This window comes from Panthera uncia, assembly GCF_023721935.1.
Source record: "Panthera uncia isolate 11264 chromosome A3 unlocalized genomic scaffold, Puncia_PCG_1.0 HiC_scaffold_11, whole genome shotgun sequence".
NCBI lineage: Eukaryota > Metazoa > Chordata > Mammalia > Carnivora > Felidae > Panthera > Panthera uncia.
In genome coordinates, this window is record NW_026057578.1 from 82,592,031 (window position 1) to 82,612,150 (window position 20,120).

The window sequence follows — 20,120 nt, forward strand, 5'->3', positions numbered from 1 at the left end:
CTGAACAGTGCATATTGAGTTAGGACTTCTTTCCCCCATTTTGTCCTACATACCATCCAGGCAAGCAACCCCCTGTGGATTCTCTGACCACCTAGGACTGTCTCTGGTTAGATTATGTTTGTCCTCTGTATATACAAGATATGGGCCTTATATTTAGAGTGTTGGATATAGGGATTATGGTCCCTATGCAGTATGTGTTCAATGACATATATTCACTTGAGTCCACAACATTGGGTGCTCTCTATAAACAGAAATAGCTCAATGTTCAGAATCTGAGTGTAGATTTGTCTTCAAACTCACAGGGCCTGCATGGATAGTGCAGATAAAACTTTCCTTTTTAGTGTCTTAAAATTTCCTTTAAATATATTAAATAGGACCTTGAATCCGGCTTGTCTCCCCTGACACCTAGTAGTCATCATTATCATCTTCATCGTCTCTCACCACTCTACTCTCTAGAGTGCACTCTTCCTTTTCTCTCTCCCTCCTGCCTGGAGCCAGTGGACAAGAAATGCTGCACAGAGCTCTGAGAGAGGTCAAGGGTGCAGAGGGTCAGGACTGGCCAGGTGGTGAGAATTGAAGTCACAGAAGCAGATGATATCGGGAGTAAGTGTGAAGAAAGGAGGATCATGAGTCTTGTGCATTGCTGAATGGGGAGGGGGACAGCCCTAGAAGTATCAGAAAAGGAATAATCCAATTAATCAGGAGTAATATCATATTTAATAATAGGCTCTGATTCATGCCAACAGTGTGTTCCCAACCCTAATTAGTAATGGGGGGAAAATTATACCCAAAGCACTCATCTCTGAAATTATTCATTTGATATAGATATAATAATGATTAAGCCTCTCATTCATATTAATTGGAGACAAAATAAAATCCAAATATAATCCTCAATCTTCATTTACATTTATAATTCTAATCCACCTGCACTACCTTTTTTTCCAGCATAAGTAGAAAAATGAATGGTCAGCACTTTACTTGTTCTTCCATGTCTAGGGTAAGGATACAAATTGCAGTGAACTGGTCACAATTTGAGTCAACATGCGAACAAAAGAGAAGCTAGTAGTAAAGATCCTGGCAATTCAAATGTGGAGTGATAGGCTCCTGAAGTAATGGTTACTCAATGTCTCACTGAGGTGACTGTGGGTTCAGCGTTTTTGCCTTTAAATTCTTGTTCCAACACTACATACAAGTCCTTGGAACTGAGGAAGTTAACCTCACTGAGCCTTACTTTCCTCATTTCTAAGACAGAGATGATAATAACAGGGCCTACTTTATACAGATGTTGCAAAGAATAAATGAGAGAATACATACAAAGCACATACTTGGCACACAGTAAGCACTAGATAAACAGAAGCCATTACTGTGATACAGGCAGTGATTACATAAAGGCCACCTATCACAAATGTTCTCAGATGCTCAAGCAGAAGACCCACTTAGGCATCCTTAACCCTACCCTATCTCATCACCTCATCAAATCTTTGACAAAGTCCTGGCTTTCTTACTTCCAATACACACCCGAAATCCACGCCCTTCTCCCCAGTTCCACTGTGACCACTCATGCCCATACCGCCATCATCTCTCTCTCCTAGCTGAGTGCACTGACCTCCCAATGGGTCCCTAGCTTCCACCCTTGTCAAGTCCATTCCTCAAACTGTAGCCAGAATTGACTTACAGAACTATAAATCCTATCAACTGGGGGCACTTACATTATACACTGTCTACTATTTGTTTGTTTTTATAATAAGCCCCAACTCAGCCCCACGGTTTATAAGGGCTGGCTGGACTTAACTCCTGTGTCCCTTCCTAGCTCTTATTCTACTCAATAAAGTTCAGCCATATGACCACATTTTGGTTCCTTGTCCACACAAAGCCCTTTGTCCAGGCACTTGTTCTCTTCTCAGCCTGCACTGTTCTTTTTCCCTTCCTCTGAATGGCTGGCTCATTATTGTTATTCAGGCTTCAGTTCAAATTTCACCTTCCAGAGAGGCCTTTTCCATCTGCTCTACACATGGTGACTACCTCCAGTAACTGTTGTCTCATCACCTGGCTTATTTTCTCCATGGTGTTCATTACAACCTGGAATTATAATGTGCATTTTTTGCTGTCTGGTTGAGTCTCTGTACGCCCCACTAGAAAGTCAGCCCCATGAGGGCAGAGATGAATCCTGGGGTTTTTTTGTTGTATCTCTAGGGCTTGGCATTTGGTATATTATCAGTGAGCATTTGTTAAAATGTTGAATAAATGAGTTGTGCGCCCCTTAGAAAGTGTGGGTTTATGTGAAAGGAGTGTGTGTGTGTTTATATGACTGTGAGTGTGAGGATGCTCTACTACACACGAATACGCAGGAGTATGTGAGTTGTGTCTGAGGGTGTGCCTGTGAGTGTGGTTGTGTTACTGCTTGTGTATGTGTGTGAGAATGTTTTGGCATGAGTATGTGAACGTGTGCATGTTTGTGTATTTGAAGAACATTAGAGAAACCAGATTTCTCTGGTTTGATCTGAATCAGATACTTTAATTAAATACTTAACAATTAGGGTTTAATCAAGTGCTTTAATTAAAATAATCCCATGATGACAAACTATAGTATTATAACAAAGGAATATTTTATAGTCCTCTATCTTAAGAGATTGACCTCATGAAGTTAATCATTAAAATGGGATATGTTGAATAAGAACTTGTGGGATTTTTGTTAAATCCTATGGGAACTCAATGCTTTTTCTATTTCCTCTTTAAGGAGACAACCCTGTGATCTACAGGGATTTGCTGGATAAATGCATACCTTTTCCTGCCTAATGTCCATGCCATTCCTACTGCTTGGAATATTCTTATCCCACCTCTTTGCTTGGCTGAGGTCATTTAGGGATTCACTGTCTGTCTCCTCCTCTAAGCTCGAGGAGTGTAGAGACCTCCCTTTCTTGTTCATTGCCACATCCCAGCATCTAACATAACATCTGGCAGAAATACTCAAAAGAAATTCTACATAGTAATTAAAAAGGAAAGCTAATACCTTTTTTAAAGTATATATATTAAAAATATCAAAAACAATATGACATATATATACATATATATGAAATGATTACTTTTCCCAAAGGCAGGACTTGCTTGGTGTGTGATACACACATAGATGCTCAATAAAGAGAAGTCAGTCAGTTGAACCTTGAACTCATACTATCCTATGCCCATGAACAAGGACATTCTAAAATAAGACCACCTGATTACAATACAAATTCTGTCACTTATTAGCTATATGACCTTGGGGAATTCACATGGCCTCTCTGAGGCTCAATTTGCTTCTCTGTAAAACAGGTTTTCTAATGGTACCTTCCTCAAAGCAATGCTACAAGAATTAAATAAATACTTTGCACCATACTTGGAACATAGTGAGTGCTCAATAAATACCGAAAAGAAAAACAAGGCTATCAGAAATTATATCATTCAAACATTTAACATTTCAACATTTTAGCATTCTAGCCTTCAGAATAGGGTATATAAAAATATGCTTGTAGGGGTGCTTGGGTGACTCAGTTTGTTGAGCATGACTTCGGCTCAGGTCATGATCTCACAACTCATGGGTTTGAGCCCCACATTGGGCTCTGTGGTGACAGCTCAGAGGCTGGAGCCTGCTTCAGATTCTGTGTCTCCTTCTCTCTCTGTCCCTCTCCCATTCGCACTCTGTTTCTCTCTTAAAAATAAGTAAACATTAAAAAAAATTAATAAACATGCTTGTAACCTAACAGTGGGAAAGGATTTCTTCAACAAAAAAATTTTTTTTTAATTTTTTTTAATGTTTATTCATTTTTGACAGAGAGAGATAGAGCATGAGCAGGGGAGGGGCAGAGAGAGAGGGAGACACAGAATCTGAAACAGGCTCCAGGCTCTGAGTTGCCAGCACAGAGCCCGACACGGTGCTTGAACTCACAGACTGCAAGATCATGACCTGAGCCGAAGTCGGACGCTCAACCGACTGAGCCACCCAGGCGCCCCTTCAACAAAATTTCAAAGTGCAAAAAATTAGTGCTTTGATCACATGAGAATTAAGAAGAATTTTGGTCAGTTCAGGTCATGATGGAAAGAGCAAGTAGACAAATGGAGAAGATATTTTTAATATCTAACTGACCTTGATTATTGTAATATCCTTTGATTATTATTTATAAAAGGAAATCCTAAAAATCAACAAGGGAAACACAATTGTGCAACTATGATAGAAAAATGGACAAGGCATATGAACAACAAAAAAATGTATAGACAACAAATTCCCAAAGGCTAATGAGCATAACTCCTTAAATTAATTTTTATCAGAGAAATGCAAATAAAGAAATAATGAGATATCCATTTATGCCAATTAGTGTCACAAAAATTAGAAGCTGGAAAATGTGAAATATTGGCAGGGATGGGGCATGTAGGGAGTGTAGACTGGCGTAGCCATCTTGGAGAGCTGTCAGTACTGAGCCAACTTAGGTATACACATACCAATTCTGCTCCAGGGTATATACCCCAGATAGATTCTCACAGAGTGTCTTAGAAGATACAGCTGTCAGGATAAACTCAGTTGTGTTGTGAAACAAAGAATCCCCAAATCTCCGTGGTTTGAATAAACACAAGTTCATTTTTGTTCACACTATGTGTCCAGCACGCATTGGCAGGGGCTTCCTTACTCAGCTAGTCTCTTTGGGGCCCATGCTGGTAAAGCAGCCTTTTTTGAACATTGCTCATCCCTGAGCCACAGGGAGAAGCAGGTCTTAGGAAGTCCTGAATGGGTGATTAAATGCTCTAACCCAGAAATGACAGATGTCACTCTTCATACAATTCATTGGTTAGAACTAGGCACATGGTCCACCTGACAACCAGGGATCAGGAATTATAATCCTACCTTGTGCTACCATAGAGAACGAATCTATTATAAGGGACATATACAAGAATATCCCCTGGAAGGACTCAGAGATGGGAGCAACAGATTAGATATGCACATAGCAATGTGGTTAAATTTTAAAATTATAGTGTTGAATACAAAAAAGAAACAGAGTAAGATCAGATACTATTTATGTAAAAACACATAAAGATAAAACTGTATACATTTCCATGGTTTCACCCTCTGAGCCCAAGGTTCTGCCTTCAGAGTCATTTTTTTTTTTTTTTTGAAGGGTGGTAATATTTTTGCAACTGAGTAGTTTTATCATTCTGTTTCTTGCCTGTAGAATTTCGGGGGTCCAAAAGCCTTACTTCATTTCATCCTTTCCCTGTGCCTTTTGGTCCATGTTGGCAATGTCTGCATAACAGCTGGCAGTGTTGGAATAACATTTTCAAACACTTTGTGAGTCTGCATATATATCATGAGATTCACACCATTAGACATTATGGTCGTCCAAAGATCTCTCCTGGATCACCCCATCTCTATTCCTCACTTCTACTGAGACTGTTCAGGGTATCCATGAGTCACACATGCCTAATCTCTCCTGCAAATTTTGTCCAGCCAGCTATACCCTCGGCCATCTTGCCAGAACACATACTTCTAACAGTGAATCTCCTAATTTTGTCTGGATAGACTGAGAAATTCCAAAATCAAGTCCTGGTTTTCTTTTACTTAATAATTCTCCCCTTAATTTGTCTCTTTCTTTTCCCATTTTATCGTAAACAACAAGAAGAAACCAGCCTGAACTTTGAACATTTTGCTTAGAAATCTCCTCAGCTAAATAACCACAGGTCATCACTTACAAATTCTGCTTTCCATATAACCTGGCAGAATACAATTCAGCTAGATTTTCTGCCACTACATAACAAGGATCCCCTTTTCTCAAGTTTTGAAAATACTGTTCCTCATTTCCTTCTGAGCCCTCCCAGCAGCTTCAGCATGCATTTTTCTACCGACATCTTGTGTATGGCAGTGTATGTATCTTGTAAGACAATACAGGCTTTCTCCGTCATGCTCTCCTTCTTAGCCCTCACCAGCAACATCTTGAAGATTCCCTTTTCTACCAACAGTCCTTTTAAGGAAATCTAGGCTTTTTCTATCATGGACTTCAAAATTCTGCCAGCCACGATCCACTGTTCAATTCCAAAGCCATTTTCATATTTTTGTGTATGTGTTACAGTAGCATCTCCTTCTCAGCACCAAATCTGTATTAGTTTCCAGTGCCTGCCGTAACAAATTACCAGAAACTTGCTGAAAACAACAGAAATTTATTCTGTCACAGTTCTAGAGGCCAGAAGTCCAAAAGCAGTTCCACTGGACTAAAATCAAGATGTCTGCAGGCCTATGTTCCTTTGGAGTCTCTGGGGAAGCATCATTCCTTGCCTGGTCTAGCTTCTGGTAGCTACTGGCATTCTTTGGCTTTTGGCTATGTCATTCTAATCCCTGCCTCCATGGTCACATTGCCTGAATTTCCTTTGGGGAGGGACATTATTCGATCTATAACAAACATTTATAGATATATGATCTTCTCATATATTATTATAGAAAGTTATTATGCTTGATTTCCTAGTGTGTGACTGTGCTTGCATTCAGGAAAAACTCTACATAATAATCACTTGATCCTTTTGAAGGCTCTACCATATTCCATTTTATAACTCTATTATTCTTTATTTAGCCAAATTTGACCAATAAACATTAGGGTTATTTTATTTATTTTTTTATGAAATTTATTGTCAAATTGGTTTCCATATAATACCCAGTGCTCGTCCCAAAAAATGCCCTCTTCAATACCCATCACCCACCCTCCCCTCCCTCCCACCCCCCATCAACTCTCAGGGTTATTTTCAATCTATCTATATTATTTCCTTATTATAAAATCTCTACATATGTGCACACGAATTTTGTGTACTTGTCCAATTGTTTCATTGGAATATGTTCCAAGAAGTGGAATTGCTGAGGCAAAATTTTTGCATTTGAATTTTTTATTTATCTTATTAAATCACCCTCTAAAAATGTTCCAATTTAAAATCTCATTTCTCATCTAAGAGGGTTTGTCATTCCCCCTATACCCTGCTCAGCTCAGATTACTAACAATTCATTTTATGAGAGGCGAAACATATTATTTTGTAATTTCATTTTACATTGCTTTGATTAGTAGTGGAACATGCTTTATATCTATTACTTGTCCATTTTCTCCTGTAATTATCAATCATCTTTTAGATTTTCAAGAGCATTCATATTTTAAGGTAGTAGCTTTTTTATATTCAGATAACTTTTTATGTAGGCTTAAACCTATTATTTTGTCATTTTGTCATTTTTCTCTCTCAACTCTGTTAATATTGCCTTCAGTTATACAGAGTTTAAAATTTTTAGGAAACAAGATGCACTCTTCTCATTAATGTTTCTGGATATAATATTATTCTAAAAAAAAGCCTTTCTAACTCCAGGAATATTGGTCATTACTGGGTTTTTGTTTTGTTTTGAGTGTTTATTTTTGAGAGACAGAGTGTGATCAGGGGAGGGGCAGAGAGAGAGGGAGACACAGAATCCGAAGCAGGTCCAGGCTCTGAGTTGTCAGCACAGAGCCTGACGTGGGGCTTGAACTCACCAATTGTGAGATCATGACCTGAGCTGAAGTCGGATGCTCAACTGACTGAGCCACCCAGGTGCCCTAAGTCATTACTGTTAATATGACCTTACTTGCAATTACAGAATGGTGAGGTTTAAGGGCGTTCATGTTTTGTTAATTATTTCCTAGGCAGATTCTAGGCCTTCTAGAGGGTTCTTTGTTGTTGTTTTTGTTTTTTGCTATTTTTTTCCTTTCTCTTTATTTTTTTTAAATTTATATCCAAGTTAGTTAGCATATAGTGCAACAATGATTTCAGAAGTAGATTCCTTAATGCCCCTTACCCATTTAGTCCAGCCCCCCTCCCACAACCCCTCCAGTAACTCTCTGTGCTCCATGTTTAAAGTCTCTCATGTTTGGTCCCGCTCCCTGTTTTTATTTTTGCTTCCCTTTCCTTATGTTCATCTGTTTTGTATCTTAAAGTCCTCATATGAGTGAAGTCATATATTTGTCTTTCTCTAATTTCGCTTAGCATAATACCCTCTAGTTCCATTCACATAGTTGCAAATGGCAAGATTTCATTCTTTTTGATTACTAAGTAATACTCCATTGTATATATATACCACATCTTCTTTATCCATTCATCCATCGATGGACATTTGGGCTCTTTCCATACTTTGGCTATTGTTGATAGTGCGGCTATAAACATTGGGGTGCATGTGTCCCTTTGAAATAGCATTCCTGTATCCCTTGGATAAACACCTAGTAGTGCAATTGCTGGGTCATAGGGTAGTTCTACTTTTTTGAGGAAACTCCATACTGTTTTCTAGAGTGGCTGCACCAGTTTGCATTCCCACCAGCAGTGCAAGAGATCCTTTTTATCCACATCCTCACCAACATCTGTTGTTGCCTTAGTTGTTAATGTTACCCATTCTGACAGGTGTGAGGTGGTACCTCATTGTGGTTTTGGTTTGTATTTCCCTGATGATGAGTGATGTTGAGAATTTTTTTTAATGTGTCAGGGTCCTTTTTAATAGAATCCAAATATGCTTCTTGAATGCAAGGCTAGTATAGAAATATTCTGAAGAGACATCCTGATCAACATTTTATGCCAAATGAACTTTTACTTTACTATTAATCTGTATTCTGTGTTTATACAACGTGAGCACTTTTTTTCCTTCTGTTCTCCTTCACTAAATGCTCAAATCACTGTGATCAGATGCAAACATAAGTGAGAGGAGCAGAACCTGAGGATCTCACACAGGTCTAGTCTCAAAGGTTTCTGAGTCATAAAGACACGGCGTAATAACTGAAATGTGGCATCTGAACAGTAGTTATTACAAACTACTTAGGTTTCATTTTGTGTAATATTTTAACAAGAATAAACAAAGAAAAAAGCTTTGCGTCATATTAAAACTGAGAAATTGAATTCACATACCAGTTCCAGACAAGATAGGGGTACATTTTTTTTCTCCTTAACTGTTTATTCGGGGTCAGAAAAATTCCAGATAAAGTAAAATTGTAAAAGATGTGCCTTCATATGAGTTTATTTTTCTCCCTCTGAATTCTTAATCAGGTCCATATTTGGATTGTTTGCATTCATGTTAATCACTACTCAGAACTCTTTCTTTCCAATGTTACCTAATATCAAGGGGTAGATGAGAGGTATCAATTAAATTTTGCTCATGCTTACCTCTCGTGGGGATTTCAGACTTCCCTTTTTGGTTGTTATAAATGTAGATCCCTTCAGGGTATCCGCCTTTGCAACACCTGTCATTTTGCTTCCCTCAATGAGGTCATCACAGACGCACCTAGTTTTTGAGCTTTTCCTCTATAATTAATTTCCTTGAGTCACTGAATAACTTTATCTACCTTCTGCCATAAACTTCTCATTTTCTCTGATACCCTTATTTGCAATAAGTCAACCAGAATTGAGCACAACATGGCTCTTCCCTTCAATGGTGCTGAAATAATTTCTTCTGACTCACGCACTGTGCACTGAGTGGTGATCAAGGCAGTCTGTGATTTCTTGTTTAAACACTTGTATGTTAGATTATTTAACTATTTGTTTAATTGTACCTCACTGAGACTCTGCTCTCTGTTAAACCTTGTTATCGTTTGAGTACTATTCACTAAATACATCTTTCTCTTAATCAAAGTGGTTCAAGTCAAACATTTATTTCCTTGATTTAAAGATGTACTACCTGCCCAACACACATGTATTTTCACATTTCTGCAACCAGACTATGTCCTAGATTCATCATGCAATTTAATATAGTGTTTTTCTCCAAAAGGACGGTTACTGAATTCTTCGTCTTACGATGAATAGCTTCTTAGAATCCTGGAGGTGTGGCAAGACAAAGGCACATTAAACTTGGTCATGGGTTTGAGACATTCATGAATTGCCCTAAGTCCTTTTTTAACTTTACTCCTCAGAACCTCGCCTTTTGCCTTTTGTGCGTTTAGGCCTGAGCTCTTGTGGTTTGGTGTTTTTGACTTTCTTTCCTCTTTGCCATTTCCTTCTCCTGGATCCATATTTAGAAGGTAGCTAATCCAGGAGACCTACTCTGCTTCACCCACATTTATCAGGTCTTTTCCACTTACACCACATGGCATCTGGTAAACGCCTGCCCATTTGGGTTTTTTCTTAAGTTCTTTGCCCTTGAATTTATGGACGAGTCTTCTATGTTACAGTTTTATCAAAGGTTTTGTTCACGTCAAGGATGGATTATGTGTAAACACTGTTTTCTCTGTTTTGGCTCCTCCTCATAAATGTTCATAGAATTTTTAACTATTGAATCCCTTTAGCTCTGAAAAGGAGTGGGTAAAATGCCAACTTTAAATACTAAGGCTCTGTTAGTTTGACTTTCAAAATGTAAAGGCATCTTTATTAGCTGTATTCTTTTAAATACTTAAAAATGTTTTTAATGTTTATTTTTGAGAGAGAGAGAGACAGAGAGCAAGCAGGGAACGGGCAGAGAGAGAGGGAGACAAATCGGAAGCAGGCTCCAGGCTCTGAGCTGTCAGCACAGAGCCCGATGTGGGGCTCGAACTCACAGACCGTGAGATCATGATCCGAGCTGTAGTCGGCCGCCCAACCAACTGAGCCACCCAGGCGCCCCTCTTTTAAATACTTCTTTATCAAAATGTGTACCAAATGCAAACATATTTTCAGATATCAAACAGAAGTTTGATAGGTAGATGGAAAAATGTATGAATAAGTATACATTTGTATCTATTAAAATATGTGAGTGATTGCGCTTAAGATCTAAATAATTATTAGTATATTCATTTCTATAGACATACACACAATTAGATATGTGATAATGGATTACACAATATTGACCTATGTTATTGACACATGTATAGAAACGTATAAATTTAGGTGTATCTTTATAAACACACATAATCCATTCAGTGAGATGCAATAAAACAGGGTTCAAATTATAGCTCTGCCATTTCCTTACTTTGTGAAACAAAACCATTTAAATATTCTGATCCTGTTTCCACATCTATAAAATGAATATAAATCAATAATGCCTGCCTTACACACAACAGAAGGCTATTCAGAAAACCATTCAAAAACTTTTTTTAAACTACAAAATGCTTTATAAATATTGATGATATTTATTCAAACACTCCTCTTCCTACTCACGAGAAAGATCTCACCTTCTTCAAACAGTATATTTTGTCAATGATTTTGCATCTGGTTTTTTACATCCAATATATCTGGGCTTTGGTATAATCTGTGGTTTCAGGCATCCATTGGGGGTCTTGGAATGTATCCCCAAGATAAGTGTGGGGGGGAACTACTGTATATATATTTCATTGCATTGCATTTATTGTATTGTATAAAGTTGTGTATGGTTTTAGAGACCAGAAGTATATAGCATAAATTTACAACAGATGTCAGCTTATTTTCAATGCTTTAGCCCAGAAAACCCACAAGGAAAAGCAGAATCTACTTTTAAAAGTTTCATTTATTTCCCACATGTTTAGGTTTAACATATCCAAAATGTGATTTGAAATAATGGCACATTACAATTAAATATATCAAATGAAATAATAAGAGAAATCCTATATAAACATCTGTGGCTAAAATTAAATTGAATACTCAAATAACTCAAAGACCTGAAATATCTTATAGGTTTTCGCAAAATTAATCTGCAATCAGCATGGTCTGTAAAGCGTTGCTGTACTGAAGTTTCTGGACACCAAAGCCACCCTAGAAATGTCTCAGGAGAAGGCCCTGGGCATCACTGAGTCAAACACTGAGAACCAACTCCTATAATACATGACTGCTGACACTTGCTTTTATACTCTCTGTTGAGACTTTTTAAATGTAAAGCAGCTTTTTCAGCAGCCATGCCCAAGAATCTTCAGGGACTTAACATCAAAATCGAGTAGGTGGAGTCAATTTGGATAAACTCTTTATCCTGGGAGCTCCAGTCTCAGGTTAAAAATACATTTTCTTTCCGTGTAGGGTGAAGAACCTTCTGGTCTGTGTTGGCTGCTCTCAGGTAGAATGAATACATAGGGTCAAGCAACACCGAATGAAGTACAACTAATATTAGAAAGTAAACTACTGCATCTTTCTTCTTCCCCCTCCCACTCATAAACGTGCCTGCATCCATTTCCTAAATTTACCACTCCTCCATTAAGTGGTAGAGTATAATCCTCCTCTCCTTAAATCTGGAGAAGGCTTGAGAATTGGTTTGTGGCCAGCAGAATGCATCAGAAGGGACACTGCTTGACTTCTGAGACCAGGTAATAAAAGAAGACCTGCTTCGTGCTTTACACACTGGGTTATCAGCCTTCAGGGTTCTGAGCTGCCATGAAAGAAGCAATTATTCTGTTATGGTGTGAGAAAGTCTAACCCACATGGAGAAGACACATGCTAGTGTTCCAGCCAAGAGCTCCAGCTGTAGTCCCAGTTGACAACCAGTATCACTATCAAACACAAGTAAAGATGCCTCCAGATGATTCCAGTCCCTAGTCTTTGAATCTCACCAACTGAGGTTTCAGACGTCATGGGGCAGAGGAAAGCCAACCCTACTGTGCCCTGTCTGAGTTCCTGACCCAAAGACATTGTTAAGGATAAAAAAATGGTTATTTTTCGTGCTAAGTTTTAGGGCAGTTTGCATCATAGCAATAGTAACTGGACTACTTCTCCTTTGAATCTAGCTGGCCTCTTGCTTGCTTTAGTCAGGAGAATGAAGACAAAGTGACAGTGTCCTGGTTCTGAACTGGCAAGAGAACTTGCCATTTCCACTTAGGTATTGTGGCTCAGTGTCACGAGGAGAACATGCCTAGACTAGGCTGGTGGAGGATGAGAGACACGTGGAACATACTTAAGTAATCCCAGCTGAAGCCAGCCTACATCAGCCAAATTCCAGACATAAAGCAAAGCCACCTAGCTAACCACGCCAGGGAAATAAAAATTGCGTATTATCGAATGCCACTAAGGTTTTATGGTTGTTTGTTAACCAGCAATATTGTGGCAGGAGATAATCAATACCCCACTAAGAATCCAGAGCAAATAATACACCCTTCCTTCATCTCATATTCCTCTTTATGAACTGCCTTATACCCGTACTTTTCTTCACAGCAGCTTCTCAAATTCGTTACCTACTGCCTCTATTTCCACTTCCTTATCTCCTAGTATCGCCTCACCCTTAATAATTCCGACTCCTGTCCTAACCACTATACTGAAACTGCTCCTCTTGTCAACATCAGTTACTCTCATAATGCCAAATGTAATGCATTTGTTGCTTTATCATCTTCCTGGACCCTTCTGCAGCATTTAACATATTAGACCATATTCCATTTCCAAACCTTTTTTTTGTTTTAGCTTCTGAGATACCTCCAGGTTTTCCTCCTACTTCGTTAGCTGTTCCCTTTTATCTCTTTTTTCTGGTTTGTTCTTTCATTCGTTCATTTAAAAAATATATTGAGAACCTACTGTGTGTCAAGTATTTGCAGGGTTGGGGTGGGAGATATTTTGTGATCACAGCAGTGAAACGGGAACAAAATTCTTTACAGGGCTTATGTTCTAGTGAGGAGAGAGAGAAACAAGCAAATAACAAGTAAGTATATACCAGACAGTGATAAATTCTATGGAGAAAAAACAGAGGAAGGAGGATAGACAGTGATAGGGACAGGATTGGTGTTGCTATTTTAAATAAGGCAGTCAGTGAGGTCCTCACTTAAATGGATGACATTTGCATGGATACCAGGAGAATGTGAGGGAGTGAGTCATATAGAATTCTGAGGGTGAAGTGTCCCAGAAACACAGGGAACAGCAACTGCAAAGGTTCTGATTCAAGAGTATGGTTAGCATGTCCCTCGGCCTCTTTTTTTTCCTACCCTCTTACTGTACTCATTTTCAAATCAGTTGCTTAGCACAAAATATTTATTTTGAGGTATGAGAATAATGGGAAAACTAAGTAATGGGGATTCGACTCTCATCTAGATCTTCTGGGAAGTTGGAAGCACCACCCTTTTCTGCAGGTCGATGCTTCTCCAACTTAGCCATTAATTCTTTCGCTGAATTGAAGACACCGTTGGTCTGCTGGTCACAGACATAGCAGCGAGGGGTGGTGCGGAAATGCTGCAGTGCACAGCTCTCGCAGAAATAATGCCTGCACTTGGTGACAACTGGATTCTGGAAGGTCTGGCGACAAATGAAACACCTGAATGGTATCTCCTCCTCATCGCTTGCCACTTCATAGTTTTCATCCTCATAGACACCATAGCGACCCTCATCAAGCTCACGTTCGATCTGCCACCCATGCTTGTAATCTGAACGGTCATGGAGGAACTTGCAGCTGTCTCCAAAGCCACAAAAGCTGGTCTCCTTGTAGTCCTTACAAATGTCGGGCTGGTAACCCCAGCGCACAGTGGCACGAAGATGCTCGGGAGCTCGGATGGGGCCCTTCCTCACCATCCCGGAGGAAGCATTGCCCATAGACGTATCCTTGGGCTTCATGTATTTCTTATAATTATTGATCCCCCGATAGATCTTGTCATCTTCCTTGCCCCTTAGCTCTTCCTGGATCTTCTGGCTGCACTCAAAGATGGCTTGTGCGTCACGCTCCTTCTCTGTGTCTAGCTCGTAGACTGCAGTCGCCCCCATATCCTCTGGTCCCACAGGCTTTGCTGAGCGGGTGGACTTGTACACCATGCCAAGGCTCTGGGGCTCGGTCTCCTCCTCCTTGCTGCTCAACAGAGCAGCCACCCTCTGTTTACCACTACCATGGGTCTTCTGTATCATCGGATTGTGGATCACCCGCTTGTTTTCCGGGCGAACCACTGTGCTGCCTTCGTCACTGCTGCTGCTGCTGCTGCCATCTCCAGACTCCTGGTTGCAGATGGGGCGCTTTCTGCAGCCTGCAGCCCCTTTTTGTCTACCAGGCTTTTTGAAGAGGAAGGTACACACCTGGTCTGTCGTCTTTCCCGGAGAAAGCTGTTCTGCCATTTTAGAGTCCCAAGCTCCAGAACGGCTGTGGTGTGCTCTGTATTGAAGTTTTAATAAAAAAATAAAAATAAAAATAAGAACAATAAAATGATCCTTCACAAGCATATAACTCAATTTGGTACAGTTCTTTAGGGTATGAGGAAAGGAATGCCTTTCAAATCTCATCTTGGGTCATCTGATCAAGTCTTCTGGAGCGTGGTCTCTGGCCCTGACACAGAGGCTACGTACTGCCTGGGTTTTAAATGCTGATTCTTCAGAGTTCAGTCCCTCTTTTCTCTCTATACTCAGGCCTTGAGTTAGCTCATCCATTTTCATAGCTTTTAATGCCATATGTATGCTGACAATGCTTAAGTTGACATCTTCAGTCAATACCTTACTTCTGAGCTTCAGATTTAAATATCCAAATGCACCCTTGATATCTCCACGTGGGCATCTCTAACTTACCATGTCCAAAGAGAAGTCTTTATTGCACCAGCAGACCCCAACTCAACCTCTTCTCCCCAGTATTTTCCATCTTTGGAAATAACTATCTACTCAATTTCTCAAGCCATAAGCCTTGATTCCTCCTTGATCCTCCTTGATTCCTCCATTTTACTCATATCCCAACTTCAACCTTTCATCTTTTAGACTTTACCCCAAAACATTTCTCATATCCATCAACCTTTTTCTTTCTTTTTTTTTTAAGTTTATTTCTTTTTGAGAGACAGAGAGAGACAGAGCATGAGTGGGGGTAGGTGCAGAGACACACACACACACACACACACACACACACACACACACACACACAGAATCCAAAGCAGGTTCCAGGCTCTGAGCTGTCAGCACAGAGCCCAACGCGGGGCTCGAACCCACAAACCATGAGATCATGACCTGAGCCAAAATCCAACGCTTAACCAAGTGAGCCACCCAGGTGCCCCAGCATCCACCTTTTTCTTTATCCACTCCTCTCAAGCTGTGCCAAGGCATCAGCATTGTGTGCCACATTCATGATATTCATGGCCAGTAGCAGCTACATAATGTAAGAAAGCAGAGGTTGATCTACGCTGTACCATCACACAAACTCATTAACCAAAATCAATTTAAGATAAAGCAAACAACCTAAAACATGGACGAAATGCTGGCAAGTTTGACTTTTTCAACTAGTAGCTCTATATTTCGCTTATAGAACTGTATTTTTTCTGTGGTACTGAATACATTCCTATATGAGTTTCAAAAAAAAAGAAGCAAATTTTAGGTTGAGGCAATATTTAGAAGAGTGGAAACATCTCAGTGCTTTTTCCAAAGTCACTTTCATGTGTACGATTTTATGATTTTTATGTGTTCTGAGTGACAATTCTGGCCCATTCTTACTCTAGACCAGTTTATTAAATTATCGGATTCCTGGTTTTTACAGTGTGAATAGAGATTTTTTATGAACACGAATAACTATTATTTTAATAATAACTCACTGTGCTAAAATTTGGCATTTAAATTTATAAATAAGATCACAGCTGCTGACCTCTTTCAGCAAAGAAAAGAACAAAAGGAGTTAGCATCTCATTCTGAGAGTCCACCTAAATCAATTAGGATGTTAAATCCATGCATAAAATAATGTTTAATAAAAGTGCTTTAAAGGGAAAATTGTCTCGTTTTAAATTGAATGAATACAAAAGATGACACGAAGTTCCCGGATTACTGCTATGAGGCTCTAAGACACCAGACTCAGGCATTGCTAATAGTTCAACAGTAATTGGAATATTAATAGGATGTGTCATTCTGATTATATAGAATATGCATCAGGGTATTTTACCTGCCTCTTCTGGATTGATTGGAGAGTGGCAGAGAATAATCTGATTGTCGCTTCTCTCAGTTTAAGAGCCCCATTTCAGAATGCTTACTCGCAGACTCTATTTGAGGACACGTTAAAAATAAAACCAATGCATTTATAACCTAATTAGCTGGTCTCCATTGATTCATGTTCCAGATATTCAGTGTGCATAGCATTACTGTTTTCACGAACTACCTGTAAATATATGCTGGGTGGCACACTGGGCTAATGCACTAGTCTCTCCTTAGGGAACTGAACTAGCAGCTAATGTAGTCATCACTGAAGTACTATGTTTTGCAGTTTTCTACTAGTCAATACATGTTAATAAGACTTCAAAGGTTTATTTATCACTTAATCTCAGCCAGGTCCTGGGCTCTGTACGTAACATTAGATTAGAAATGGCTCCTGTGTAACGAGTCTACTGTCTAAAAGTAAAGGAGCCTTGACCTTTGAACAGCTGGCTGTCTCCGCTCAAGGGTATAAGCAAGAGGTCAGGGGTTCGCTGGAATCGTGTCATTTGAGTGTAACCCCTTCAGGGATGTGGACCCAGTCACAGGTTCTCATTGTGCCCGGCTTCGGAAACGGCAAGTGCCCTTTCAAGTTTGTCTGCTGCGAATTTATCCACAAAGTTTCATATAAAAAGAAAAAAGAAGTCAGACCAGATGATCATTTCAGCAATCTCCTGACTTAAAAAAATATCGGAGTCCAGGTTGTATGTTCAGGAACGGTCATACCTCTCTAATTACATCAAGCAAACTGGTGAACTTTGCTCTCAAAACACGCAAACGTTCCTTAAACCGTGGAGAAATGGCAAAGCTCAACTCCGGGGCGCCGATGCAAACAGAGGCTTAAGGATGTTAGTGGCTTTCAGGCTTGAAGCTCTGGCTCTCTGGGCTTACATAGGATGTCATTGATTTACTCCTTCCACAGAGGTGAAGAGAGAGGACCAGGGGAGATAGGTTTAATTAATCTTAAATATCTCTGCAATTTAAGAATTGTAGGCCTGGAACAGTTCCTGTACTAACATGATTAGCAAATATTGACTTTTGAATACAATAATAATGTGTCATCTGAAACCCTTGATAAGTAACTTAAGTACTTCCTTAGCTTGCATCTTATTAAATTAGATGAGGTATGGTTGAGGCACATTACACAAAGACATTGAAATGAAAAATCAGACCTAAGGGTTTTAACATTGATTTTAAGAGAGCTAAAAGTCACAAAGAAAACATATATGCTTCAGTTCTGCAACCTATGAATGTAAGCTGTCTATTTTCTCTAGATGGATTTTTTTAAAGTATGTAGTAATTTTCATGGTGCAACTGTAGTAAACATTTACAATTTGTGACCTTTCTGACAGCTGTAATCAATCATCAGATTATGTATGATGACCATATAATTTTAGTTTTATGGAAGGTTAACTTACACAGATTATGAGCTTTTGATGTTAAAATATGGAAGAAAGAGCCATGTCATACTAGTGTGCCTGTGAATATGGTAAGGCTAATCTACCCAACCCCCTTCATAAGGTTTAACTTAAAAATGTGTACAACAAGTCAGCTAAGGAAAGAGTTTTAAGATGTAATACTAGTCAGCTGCAACCTGACAAATCTCACAGTATTGATTAGTTTTCAAAGGCTGTATGGCATGTGTACTCTACTTAACAATAGAATGGGAATGAGGGGAGAAAAGCCTCCAAATGTCATCAAAGCAAATGGTCTGTGAATGTTGCTTCAAAGCTCGTCATTAGTTGCCAGGGTATTTGGCCACAAAGCTTGTAAAGAGGTTTCTCCGGAGGGGTAGGTATGACAAAGTGCACTTCTTGGCAAGAAGACTTAGGCACTCAAGTAGCAGCACACATTAATTCTTGCTTGATTAATTCGAGGATTAACATTCTTTCTGAAATTTTGCCTGCTTTTTATCCTTTTCTTTTTTGAAACCAAGGATAGACCCCAGGCCTTTTCTGTCCTCTAATGAAACTGCAAATTGACTTGTGTTCAAATGGTGCTGGAGTAAAATGAACAATTAAAAATGTATTGGTAACAATGAGATGTATCAGCCAATCTCTTTAAGGATTAATTAGTGGCAGGAACAATCTTTCTTATACAACATACCAAGAAGAATAGAGCAGTGGTGGGTGAACAAGAAGATGTCAAAGGTTTTTAACGTGTGCATACAAACACATGTATGCACATATCCACACACACACATATGTAGTACAAGAATATAGGTACGTATATGTCAGCATCTGTACAGGTTTAGACCGAAAAAATTAACTGCAGCTTCCTTGGAGATATTTATTCCACCTTAGTTAGGATGATTCGACTGTTGCTGATTAGTGATCCATTAGTTAGCTTGAAGGCAGCCAACAGATTTTACTGATCGTAATTTATCATTAAAGCAGAGAAATGCTTTAGGTATTTAAATAATGTATGCAGATAAATTCACTCTTATTTTTTTAATTATCCACCTGTACCAACCTTGTAAGAATCTTTGCCCCCTATCAAAAGTTTGCTCTCTGAGGAGAATTTCAAAGTTAGCCTAAAAGGAAAAGCCCTTCTCCCTGGTTGCATCTATCGATTCTGCATTTCAACCCAGCCCCTCTCAAAATGCTTGGTATGTTTCAGGTTATGTCTGCAGTTCTTAAAAAAACTTGAAATTATCTCTACATTTGCCACTGCAGACTGAAGGCTTATCTTGCAAAATATGATACCTCTGTCATTTCTTTAGCAAAGATTTCAGATACAGTAGGGATAAATTGTAGTCCCCAGAGCCCACTATAAAACTTCAGGGAAAAACGGACGTAGTTCCCTTCTTTAAGACCTGTTTAAATAGATGATACTCTAGAAAATGCCATTTTTGTTAGGCTGCCCTAAAGTCAGATCTACTCCATGCCACCAATGTGCCGAGTCAGCATAAAAGGGCATTTAGCACTAAGGCATTTGGTAAATACTGCTTTATTGTGCTTCATCCTCCCTACAGGGCATTCTGAAAAGATGAATAATAAGTGTGAACAGGAAGAACAAGTTTCCAGTCCTGTCAAATTAATTAGACTAGTGTAGAATGAAGTGAGGTTTGCCGTTAGGTAAGTTGAAAACATGTAAAGAAAATCATCCAAGCAATCTGAAAGGATTTTAAGAGAGCAAAACATCCTCATGAATTTTTGTATATTTGCATGAGAGATATTATATATATGTGGATAACCGTGTTGCACATAAAAGTATATAGTATCTGAACAGAAAATGGTCTATGTGTTTATGCAATACATACAACATATCCCAAAACATACATGGCCAGCCACAATTTGAAAGGAAAGCCGTAATTCAAACAATATCTATTAAGGGGGGGCGGGGGGGGG

At 39.1% G+C, this 20,120-nt stretch overlaps 1 protein-coding gene across 3 annotated transcripts in view; it reads right to left on the bottom strand.

Annotated features, from left to right (window-relative positions):
• Positions 1–11,208: 11,208 nt before the first annotated feature.
• Positions 11,209–20,120, bottom strand: part of LOC125937039 (E3 ubiquitin-protein ligase RNF113A-like) — a 53,286-nt gene continuing 44,374 nt past the window's right edge. For all 3 annotated transcript variants that reach the window (XM_049651549.1, XM_049651548.1, XM_049651547.1), the window contains one exon: positions 11,209–14,992. In XM_049651549.1, coding sequence (XP_049507506.1) covers positions 13,921–14,955 — 1,035 coding nt within the window. In that variant the 5' untranslated portion in view covers positions 14,956–14,992 and the 3' untranslated portion in view covers positions 11,209–13,920. The remainder of the gene's footprint in view (positions 14,993–20,120) is intronic.